The 12,146-nt window shown below is 53.6% G+C and overlaps 1 protein-coding gene across 1 annotated transcript in view; it reads right to left on the bottom strand.

The window, feature by feature from the left end:
- slc46a1 (solute carrier family 46 member 1) overlaps positions 1 to 8,842 on the bottom strand; it is a 30,322-nt gene extending 21,480 nt beyond the window's left edge. The window contains exons 1-3 of the mRNA XM_070858037.1: positions 8,527 to 8,842; positions 3,773 to 4,625; positions 2,491 to 2,574 (exon numbers count right to left, since the gene is read on the bottom strand). Coding sequence (XP_070714138.1) covers positions 2,491 to 2,574; positions 3,773 to 4,625; positions 8,527 to 8,829 — 1,240 coding nt within the window. The 5' untranslated portion in view covers positions 8,830 to 8,842. The remainder of the gene's footprint in view (positions 1 to 2,490; positions 2,575 to 3,772; positions 4,626 to 8,526) is intronic.
- Positions 8,843 to 12,146: the final 3,304 nt, after the last annotated feature.

Here is a 12,146-nt window from a genome sequence, read left to right as displayed (position 1 = left end):
CGGCACTCCCTCAGTACTGCCCCTCCGACAGTGCGGCGCTTCCTCAGTACTGGCCCTCCAACAGTGCGGCACTCCCTCAGTACTGCCCCTCCGACAGTACGCCGCTCCCTCAGTACTGCCCCTCCGACAGTGCGGCGCTTCCTCAGTACTGGCCCTCCAACAGTGCGGTACTCCCTCAGTACTGCCCCTCCAGCAGTGCGGCACTCCCTCAGTACTGCCCTTCCGACAGTGCGGCGCTCCCTAAGTACTGCCCCTCCGACAGTGCGGCACTCTCTCAGTACTGGCCCTCCAACAGTGCGGCGCTCCCTCAGTACTGCCCCTCCGACAGTGCGGCACTCTCTCAGTACTGGCCCTCCAACAGTGCGGCGCTCCCTCAGTACCGCCCTCTGACAGTGCAGGACTCCCTCAGTACTGCCCCTCCGACAGTGCGGCACTCCCTCAGTACTGCCCCTCCGACAGTGCGGGGCTCCCTCAGTACTGCCCCTCCGACAGTGCGGCACTCCCTCAGTACTGCCCCTCCGACAGTGCGGCGCTTCCTCAGTACTGGCCCTCCAACAGTGCGGGGCTCCCTCAGTACTGCCCCTCCGACAGTGCGGCACTCCCTCAGTACTGCCCCTCCGACAGTGCGGGGCTCCCTCAGTACTGCCCCTCCGACAGTGCGGCACTCCCTCAGTACTGCCCCTCCGACAGTGCGGCACTCCCTCAGTACTGCCCCTCCGACAGTGCGGCACTCCCTCAGTACTGCCCCTCCGACAGTACGCCGCTCCCTCAGTACTGCCCCTCCGACAGTGCGGCGCTTCCTCAGTACTGGCCCTCCAACAGTGCGGTACTCCCTCAGTATTGCCCCTCCGACAGTGCAGGACTCCCTCAGTACTGCCCCTCCGACAGTGCGGCACTCCCTCAGTACTGGCCCCTCCAACAGTGCGGCGCTCCCTCAGTACTGGCCCACCGACAGTGCGGCGCTCCCTCAGTACCGCCCTCTGACAGTGCAGGACTCCCTCAGTACTGCCCCTCCGACAGTGTGGTGCTCCCTCAGTACCGCCCCTCTGACAGTGCAGGACTCCCTCAGTACTGCCCCTCCGACAGTGCGGCGCTCCCTCAGTACTGCCCCTCTGACAGTGCGGCGCTCCCTTAATACTGCCCCTCCGACAGTGCGGCACTCCATCAGTACTGCCCCTCCGACAGTGCGGCGCTTCCTCAGTACTGGCCCTCCAACAGTGCGGCACTCCCTCAGTATTGCCCCTCCTACAGTGCAGGACTCCCTCAGTACTGCCCCTCCAGCAGTGCGGCACTCCCTCAGTACTGCCCTTCCGACAGTGCGGCGCTCCCTCAGTACTGCCCCTCCGACAGTGCGGCACTCTCTCAGTACTGCCCTTCCTACAGTGCGGCCCTCACTCAGTACTGGCCCTCCAACAGTGCGGCACTCCCTCAGTACTGCCCCTCCGACAGTACGCCGCTCCCTCAGTAGTGCCCCTCCGACAGTGCGGCGCTTCTTCAGTACTGGCCCTCCAACAGTGCGGTACTCCCTCAGTATTGCCCCTCCGACAGTGCAGGACTCCCTCAGTACTGCCCCTCCGACAGTGCGGCACTCTCTCAGTACTGGCCCTCCAACAGTGCAGCGCTCCCTCAGTACCGCCCCTCTGACAGTGCGGCGCTCCCTCAGTACCGCCCTCTGACAGTGCAGGACTCCCTCAGTACTGCCCCACCGACAGTGTGGTGTTCCCTCAGAACCGCCCCTCTGACAGTGCAGGACTCCCTCAGTACTGCCCCTCCGACAGTGCGGCGCTCCCTCAGTACTGCCCCTCCGACAGTGCGCCACTCCCTCAGTGCTGCCCCTCCGACAGTGCGGGGCTCCCTCAGTACTGCCCCTCCGACATTGCGGCGCTCCCTCAGTACTGCCCCTCCGACAGTGCGGCCCTCCCTCAGCACTGCCCCTCCTACAGTGCGGCGCTCCCTCAGCACTGCCCCTCCTACAGTGCGGCGCTCCCTCAGCACTGCACTGGAGTGTCAGCCAGGATTTATGTGCTCAGTTCTTTGGCGTGGGACTTAAACCCGCACCCTTCTGACTCAGAGGCGAGCGAGAGAGTGCTACTCACTGAGCCAGTGATTACAGTGGCTACACCTCAAAACATATTTAATTGGCAGTAAACGATTTAGGAAGTATTGAGGTTGTGAAAGGCGCTATACAAGCTCTTTCTTTATAGAACACTGGATGTGCGGTCATTCTGCGCTCAGCCTGTTTCATTCTGTCAGCCAGCAGTTTAAGAGCAGCTTTAAACCTTTGGGCCGGTAAAGCAAAGAAGCTAGCCCAGATTTAGGTCTGGTGACCTAGTTCGCAGATCCTTGCCTGCACATATAACTGCTTAACATCTCAACTTTATTTGAGTCTACAAAGTAGGTTAAGCGCTCCAGTGGGAATGAACTATTCTTTGTGGGTAAACAAAAGTGCGAGCGTTGGCTCTCCTCGTGACTGCATCCGCTCGATCTTACCTTGCTCCGTCGTCTCTGCCAACTTTGACATCTTGGCTCTTATCACTGGTGTAGTGCACATGGCAAGAAACCGTAGAGCATATCCTGGGGAAAGGGAGAATGAGAAAATGGGCTCAATACTATCGTGCAGTATCTCCGCCCCAAAACATCACTAATGTATAACCATCTCACTGTGCTAGAACATCCACAACTTGACTTTGAACGAGGAATCAGTCAGCAGAGTGGTCGACATGTGGTTAAGGGTGCCAGCGGAGAGGTAAACTTTGTTTTTTTGGGATTTCTTAGTTGGCTTTCAAAGTTTTCTTTCAACAACAACCTGTATTTATATAGCGCCTTTAACGTGTAAAACGTCCCACGGCGCTTCACAGGATCGTTATCAGACAAAAATTGATACCGAGCCACATAAGGAGATATTTGGACAGGTGACCAAAGCTTGGTCAAGGAGGTAGGTTTTAAGGAGCATCTTAAAGGAGGAGAGAGAGGCGGAGGGGCTTAGGGAGGGAGTTCCAGAGCTTGGGGCCCAGGCAGCTGAAGGCACGGCCACCGATGGTGGAGCGATTGAAATTGGCGATCTGCTATGAGGCCAGAATTGGAGGAGCGCAGAGATCTCAGAGGGTTGTGGGGCTGGGGATGATTACAGGGATAGGGAGGGGGTGAGGCCATGGAGGGATTTGAAATCAGGGATGAGAATTTTAAAATCGAGGCTTTGCCTAACTGGGCATCAATGTAGGTCAGCGAGCACAGGGGTGAACAGGAATAATTTTGGATGACCTCAAGTTTACTGAGGGTGGAAGATGGGAGGCCGGCCAGGAGTGCGTGGGAATAGTCAAGTCTCGAAGTAACAAAGGCATGGATGAGGGTTTCAGCAGCGGATGAGCTGAGGCAGGGGCGGAGATGGTTGACGTTACGGAGGGGGAAATAGGCGGTCTTGGTTATGCTGCAGACACGTGGCCAGAAGTTCATCTCGGGGTGAAATATGAGACTAAGATTGTGAATAGTGTGGTTGAGCCTGAGACAGTTGCCAGGGAGAGGGATGGAGTCGGTGGCTAGGGAATGCAGTTCATGCCACTTATCGAGATGTCTAGGCCAATATCTAGTACTACTCCTCAACTGACATATGGTGGTGCAAGAATGAAATGGGTTGGTCCTTCAATGGATCGTTACCCCGACCTTGGTGACCCAGACAAACTCTAGATTGTGTTGTGTTGGGAAGCCAACGTTCTATCACCTAGGGCGCCATCAGTCAGATAATAAATATGAATTTGATCCCAAGCCGGCATACCTGTGAACATGAGAGGGGTGGCCCAGGCCAGCGAGAAGACCACCAGGCCTGCCATGTTGGACACCAGACCGATCTGCGCAATCCAGCTGTCCTCAATGCAAGGCTGCATCACCTTCAGTCCCAGCAGGCTGCTCAGGTAGGTCAAGTGCTCCACTGCTGAGCCGTAACCGATCAGATCGGATTCCCAGCACAAGGGCGAGCTCAGCTCGAAGATGACCAGAATGTCCTTGACTCCAAAATGCACAGTCACCACTACGAAGAGGGAGAGGGCGTAGAGCCAGATACGTAGCCTGCGACCAGTCTCTTTGCCACTGGAGTACAGATGGTACACCGACCTGTAATGCTCTGTTGTGAACAGTTTGCCCGATCCGTTCACGCTCACAGACTCTCTGACGAAGACTAAGGCGTAGGCAACAGTGGCCAGGTTCAGCGCCAGCACCAGCCAGAAGGGATTGATGTAACCTTGAGCCTTGCTCCACTGCCCGCCGATAATACTGCCCAACATTCCCGCGATCCCCAGGCAGGCCTCCAGCACCGCTACGCGGAGTGTGCGCGACTGCTTGTCGCTGACGTCGGCGATGTAGGAGAAACATCCAGCCAGGATGGTGTTGAAATCCCCCAGAAGACCACTCAGTAGGCGACCAATCAGAAAGTAACCGACTGACAACTTCTGGTACATAACGATGATGTAGACTGCCGCCTGCAGCGCCAAGCCAATGGCGGGCAAGATTAGGATAGGCCTGCGGCCTACGCGGTCACTCCATGGTCCGAGCAGCGTCACCGAGAACAGTCCCACAGCAAAACCTCCCAGGTTAATGTACAGGTTCCAGTGAGCAGTCAACACCTCTATCTCCTGAAAGAGAAATCACAAAATCACTTGCAGGAGACTCCTTCCAATAGATCTCTGGCCTCAACCAATCCCAGCTCAACGGCCTTAGTCCTACAATAGATCTCCGGTCTCAACCAATCCCAACTCAACGGCCTTAATCCTACAATAGATCTCTGGCCTTAACCCATCCCAACTCAACGGCCTTAGTCCTACAATAGATCTCCGGTCTCAACCACTCCAAACTTGATCTCTTGCATTGGCAAATCCAAATGCAATTACCCTACCCCCAGGATAGATATTCATCCATCACCAATCCAAACTCAATTCCATTTCAACAGTGGCTCCCTCAAAGAGAGCAGCTGCCCTCAAGATCAAGGCAGCATTCGACCAAGTGTTGCACCAAGGAGCCCGAGCAAATCTAAGGGCAATGGGGATCAAAGAGAAAACCCTGCAGTGGCTGGAGTTATACTGGATGGCCTCGTACCGGGCTGTAAAATTTCTATGATTCTTTCGCAAAGATAGATGGTTGTAGTTGTCGGAGGCCAATCATCTGAGCACCAGAACATCATTGCAGGAGAGCCTCAGGGACAATGTTCTCGGCCCAACCATCTTCAGCTGCTTCATCAAAGACCTTCCCTCCATCATAAGGTCAGGTGTGAGGCTGTTCGCCCAGCCTCATTCACAGCTCCTGGAATAGTGAAACAGGCAGGCAGCAGGACCTGGACAACAACCAGGCCTGGTGGAAAACATAATACTTCGGATTTATTTATTCATTATCTTGTATTTACTGATTATGTTGTATTGATTCAAGGGTTATATTGATTTTATATAATGAATATCTCTTTATTTGATTATTGTTTGATTATTCTATATTTATTGATAATTCTGCATTATTTATAGATACTGTATGTATTCAGTATTTTGTCTTCATTTACTGATTACTCTGTGTTGATTGATTACTCTGCATTGATTAGCGTGACCACAGGAATTCCTGGTTTTGGAAAGTAGTCCCCGAATAAAGTGTTCAGTGATTTAATGTAAAATAGTATGAGGCGATAAACAAGAACTCTGGCCTATAGATTTAGGCAAATAAATGCAAAATGTCACCCCCATTAGTTACATCCAAAAACACTATCAAAGAATCATAGAACGGTTACAGCCATTCGGCCCGTCGAGCCCATGCCGGCTCTCTGCAAGAGCACCTCAGCCAGTCCCACTCCCCGTCCTTTCCCAGAGCCCTGCAAATGTTGTTCTTTCAGGTACTTATCCAGTTCTCTTTTGAAAGCCATGATTGAGGCCGTGCATTCCAGATCCTCACCACTCGCTGCGTAAACATGTTTTTCCTTATGTTGCCTCTGTTTGTCTGTAACACTGATGTTGAAGCGCCTCGGGACGTTTGACTATGTTAAAGGCGCTATATAAATAAAAGTTATTATTTTCCTGCGTTAAATTCCATCTGCCACGTGTCTGCCCATTCCACCATCCTGTCTCTGTCCTCTGGAAGTCTCCTCCTCACTGTTCACTATACTTCCAAGTTTTGTGCCATCTGTAAATTTTGAAATAGTGCCCTGTACACCCACGTCCAAGTCATCAATATATATCAGGAAAAGCAATGGTCCCAGTACCGACCCCTGGGGAACACCACTGTATACCTTCCTCCAGTCCCAGAAACAACCGTTCGCCACTACTCTCTGTTCCCCGTCACTGAGCCAGTTCCGTATCCATGCTGCCACTGTCCCTTCTATTCCATGGGCTTCAACTTTGCTGCAAGCCTGTTATGTGGCACTTTCTCGAACGCCTTTTGGAAATCCATGTACACCATGTCAACCGATTGCTCTCATCAACCCTCTCGGTTACCTCATCAAAAACTCCACCAAGTTGGGTAAACCCGATTTGCCTTCAACAAATCTCTGCTGGCTTTCCTTACTTAATCCGCGCTTGTCCAAGTGACTGTTAATTTTGTCCCGGATTATCGTTTCTAAAAGCTCCCCCACTGCCGAGGTTAAACTGACTGGCCTGTAGTTGCTGGGTTTATCTTTACTCCTTTTTTGAACAATGGTTAACATTTGCAATTCTCCAGCCCTCTGGCACCACGCCCGTATCTAAGGAGGATTGGAAGATTAGGGTCAGTATCTCCGTGATTCCGTCCTTCATTTCCCTCAGTGTCCTAGGGTACATCCCATCCGATCCTGGTGACTTATCTACAGCCAGTCTTTCTAGTACCTCGTCTTATCCCATCCAGTATCCCCTCTACCTCCCCCTGTACTATGTATATGGCAGCATCTTCTTCCCAGTGCATTATAATCAGTCATCGCAGGAGCAGCTGACTTTTGAACAATGTTTTTGTGATGGAGAGGATTATGGAGTTGGAAGTGCAGTCCCAGGGATGCCGCGATGGCAAACCATTTGGTTCAACGGGAGATCGTGGCCTGGTAACAGAGAAGGAATCGGTGGCCACGGAACAGAGTCTGTGGTGTTCCCAATGTGGTCTTGAGGAATTGTTTGTCTCATCCAGGATTGGATGTCAGACGAGCAATCTGACATCACAAAGGCAGCGGAAGTGTTGAGAGAGACAGTGGGGAGGTAGAGATGGGTGTCAGTCAGTGTACAGAAAGCTTGGAACTAACGGCTGGATGCTGCTGGGTTGTACCTTGTAGTCGTCCGTGTGCTAAAGATAGGAACATGAGCAAACCGTAAGAGACTAGTGATGGTTGATGGAGGTTAATCTCTACGCGTATTCCACTAGCACAAGCAACAAAGTCATCATGCCGGTTTTCTTTAAATGCAGATAGCACAGCAATCATAATAAATCGTGACTAGTAAATGACATGGGCAGTGATATGAAGGTTTTCTGAATGGGTGGGTACGAAAAACTGACGTTCCTGAATTGTTATTGTAATATTTATAAACCGTGTATGAATCCGCTTCAATAGTGTGCCATCACATCCGCAGTCATTCTATACACATTTGTACCTGTGACACTGATAAAATCGAGGCTGCACGACCTTACATTCCCATCCGAGCTCCCACTCTGTCCCCGGGTTTGCTTTAGAAAATATGATCACTCTGAACTGAATGGTCACTCTGTGATGGATTATTGATCACTCGGCACCGATTGGTCACTCTGTGATGGATTATTGATCACTCGGCACCGAGTGGTCACTCTGTGATGGATTATTGATCACTTGGCACCGATTGGTCACTCTGTGATGGATTATTGATCACTCGGCACTGACTGGTCACTCTATGATGGATTATTGATCACTCTGTGATGATGGATTATTGATCGCTCAGCACTGATTGGTCACTCTATGATGGATTATTGATCACTCAGCACTGATTGGTCACTCTATGATGGATTATTGATCACTCAGCACTGATTGGTCACTCTATGATGGATTATTGATCACTCAGCACTGATTGGTTACTCTATGATGGATTATTGATCACTCAGCATTGATTGGTTACTCTATGATGGATTATTGATCACTCAGCACTGATTGGTTACTCTATGATGGATTATTGATCACTCTGTGATGATGGATTATTGATCACTCAGCACCGATTGGTCACTCTATGATGGATTATTGGTCACTCTATGATGGATTATTGATCACTCAGCGCTGACTGGTCACTCTATGATGGATTACTGATCACTCTATGATGGATTATTGATCACTCAGCACCAATTGGTCACTCTATGATGGATTATTGATCACTCTATGATGGATTATTGATCACTCAGCACCAATTGGTCACTCTATGATGGATTATTGATCACTCAGCACCGATTGGTCACTCTATGATGGATTATTGATCGCTCAGCACCGATTGGTCACTCTATGATGGATTACTGATCACTCAGCGCTGACTGGTTATTGATCACTGTGTCAGGGTGTTTGGCGGGTTGCCGGTGCGGCCTCACCTGCTCCCGCGCCGCCTCAGGCCCCGCCGTCCAGTTGCAGCCGTGGCTCCGGTTGCCGCCGAAGCCGCGCTCGGCGCTCAGTGTGCTGAAGATGTACTGTGTGGTGAGCGGGGCCTGCAGCGCCAGCGCGAGCATGGCGAGGAACAACACCGGCTCCACCGTCAGGCGGCAGCGGCCCTGCAGCTCGGCCATCGGCGGTGGGGCCCCGGCCTCGGCCCCAGGCTCAGGCTCGGCCCCGGCCCCGGCCCCAGGCTCGGCCATTGGAACAACCTGGCGGCGGGACATGGGGGAGGGGTGTGACATCAGACTAACCCCGCCCCCCGGACTAACCCCTCCCCCCCCGGACTAACCCCTCCCCCCCCGGACTAAACCCCGCCCCCCGGACTAACCCCGCCCCCCAGACTAAACCCCTCCCCCCCGGACTAAACCCCGCCCCCCGGACTAACCCCTCCCCCCCCGGACTAAACCCCTCCCCCCCAGACTAACCCCTCCCCCCCCGGACTAACCCCTCAACCCCTCCCCCCAGTCTAAACCCCTCCCCCCCAGACTAACCCCTCCCCCCCGGACTAAACCCCGCCCCCCCAGTCTAAACCCGCCCCCCCGGACTAAACCCCTCCCTACCCGGACGAACCCCTCAACCCCTCCCCCCAGTCTAAACCCCTCCCCCCCAGACTAACTCCTCCCCCCAGTCTAAACCCCTCCCCCCAGACTAACCCCTCCCCCCCAGTCTAAATTCCTCCCCCCGGACTAACTCCTGCCCCCAGTCTAAACCCCTCCCCCCAGACTAACCCCTCCCCCCAGTCTAAACCCCTCCCTATCCGGACTAACCCCTCAACCCCTCCCCCCAGGCTAACTCCTCCCCCCAGTCTAAACCCCTCCCTCCCAGATTAACCCCTCCCCCCCAGATAAACCCCTCCCCCTGGACTAAACCCCTCCTCCCCAGACTAACCCCTCCCCCCAGTCTAAACCCCTCCCCCGGACTAACCCCTCCCCTCCCCCCCCAGACTAACTCCTCCCCCCAGTCTAAACCCCTCCCCCCCCCCAGACTAACTCCTCCCCCCAGTCTAAACCCCTCCCCCTGGATGAAACCTTGCCCCAGACTAATCCCTCCCCACAGTCTAAACGCCTCCCCTGGACTAAGCCCCTCCCCCCATAAACCCGCCCCCAGACTAAACACGTCCCCCCAGACTACCACCCCCCCCACCGGACTAAACCCCTCCCCCAGACTAAAGCCCTACGCCCATAAACCCCGCCCCCAGACTAAACCCCTCCCCTATAACCCCTCCCCCCAGACTAACCCGACCCTCCAGACTAAACACCGCCCTGGACGAACCCCATCCCCCCAGACTAACCCCTCCCCCTAGACTAAATCCCTCCCCCTGGACTAACCCCTCCCCCCAGACTAACCCCTCCCCCCAGACTAACCCCTCCCCCCAGTCTAAACCCCTCCCCCCAGACTAACCCCTCCCCCCAGACTAACCCCTCCCCCCAGACTAACCCCTCCCCCTAGACTAAATCCCTCCCCCTAGACTAAACCCCTCCCCCTGGACTAAACCCCGCCCCAGACTAACCCCTCCCCCCAGTCTAAACCCCTCCCCCAGAACTAACCCCTCCCCCCAGACTAACTCCTACCCCCAGTCTAAACGCCTCCCCTGGACTAAGCCCCTCCCCCCCCATAAACCCGCCCCAGACTAAACTCGTCCCCACCTAAGCCCCTCCCCCAGACTAAACCCCTCCCCCAGACTAAACCCCTCCTTCCCATAAACCCCTCCTTCCCATAAACCCCTCCTCCCCGGACTAAACCCCTCCCCCCATACCCCCCCCCCCCACCAGACTAAACCCCTCCCTTGGACTAAAGCCCTCCCGCAGCACTAAACTCCTCCCCCGGACTAAGGCCCCCCCCCACAGACTCAGCCCCTCCCCCCTGTTATATATGCTGACTATAGATATACTCTCTGTGTAGTCACTGTATAGCTGCATAAGATGGAGACTTGTTCACCTGATGTACTATCAATAAAGTTTACACTGTGTATATACTATGCTGGCACCACTAGAGGGTGCAACTGGTGGAGACCGAGGTTTCCTGCTCTGGTGGCAGGGGCTGTATAAAAGGGGAGCCACCATGCGGCTGCCTCACTCTGGAGTTACGAATAAAGGACCAAGGTCACTACAGTTTGAGTACAACACATTGCCTCATGGAGTCATTCATAGGTACATTACAGACGTAACAACTGGCGACGAGAATACGGACTTTCACGCGATTATGGCTACCTTTGGCACAATAAAAGATTTCACAGAGGGTGATGACTGGGATGCCTTCATGGAAAGGCTCGAGATATATTTCGTGGCAAATGACCTTGCAGGGGTGATGGACGCATCGGCTGAGAAGCACAAGGCTATACTGCTGACCAGTTGTGGGCCCGAGTCTCCCGCCTCGTCAGGGACTTGCTGGCACCCATGAAGGCCAAGGATAAGACATTCGATGAGCTGACTGATCTAATTCGTGACCAACTAAAACCAAAAGAGAGCATCCTCAAGGCCAGGCACAGATTCTACAATCACCGCAGACCTGAGGGCCAGGAGTTTGCAAAATATGCTGTCGATCTCAGGAGACTTGCGGCACCATGTGATTTCGGCACGCACCTCAACAAAGCATTGCGAGACATCTTTGTTGTAGGAATTGGCCACGAGGGCCTCCTTCACAAGCTATTATCTGCCGACACCACAGTCAACCTGCAGAAGGCCATCAGCATCAGTCAGGCGTTCATGACCTCGACATACAGCACCTAGCAAATTATTCATCCTTTGGACTCAAACCCGGCAAGTACTGTACACAGAATGGTGCCTTTCACAGGCAAGACTGTAAAACGTGGTACTGCCCAGGGCAGAGAGCACAGACCTCAGGGTTCCAGAACTCAGAGTCCGCCGAGGGGTGCGAATCGAGTAGCACCATGCTGGCGTTACGGAGGAAACCATAAGGCTCACCAGTGTTGGTTTGCTGAGTACGTATGTAAAGTCTGTAACATGAAGGGCCACCTCCAGCGTATGTGTAAAAGAAACACTACTCACCATCTAGCAGAGGAGTCGGTAGATGACTTTGAATCCAGCGGGGTGTATGATGATTTGGCCAGAGAGGCAGCTCAGCCCCAAGAAGTGTATGGAGTGTATACCTGCACCACCGATTGTCCTCCAGTGAAAATGGAAGTCGAGATAAACGGCGTTCCAGTCTTCACGTAAGTGGACTCGGGAGCGAGCCAGTCAGTGATGAGCCAGGATGCCTTTGAGAGGCTATGGAACGAAAAACGACCCGAGCTGGTTCCAGCACAAGAAAAGTTGCGCACCTACACCAAGGAGCTGATCCCAGTCCTCGGTAGTGCGGATGTAAGTGTAATCCATAATGGCGTGGTGCACAAGTTACCTCTGTGGATTGTTGCAGGTGATGGTCCAACGCTACTCGGAAGAAGGTGGATGGGGAAGATCCAGTGGAAATGGGAAGATCTCTTCACTCCAGCAATCGATGTCCCCCGTGCTCATAGGCAGAGCAAAACCTCACCTTCGCTTGGGCCAGGCACCAGAGAACAGACCAGCGCAGCACCTGAGGCACAGACCATCCATCATGA

This window comes from Pristiophorus japonicus, chromosome 16, assembly GCF_044704955.1.
Source record: "Pristiophorus japonicus isolate sPriJap1 chromosome 16, sPriJap1.hap1, whole genome shotgun sequence".
NCBI classification, from domain to species: Eukaryota; Metazoa; Chordata; class Chondrichthyes; family Pristiophoridae; genus Pristiophorus; species Pristiophorus japonicus.
Note: the sequence above shows the minus strand (reverse complement) of the source record. Positions and strands in the feature narration are given on the sequence as shown.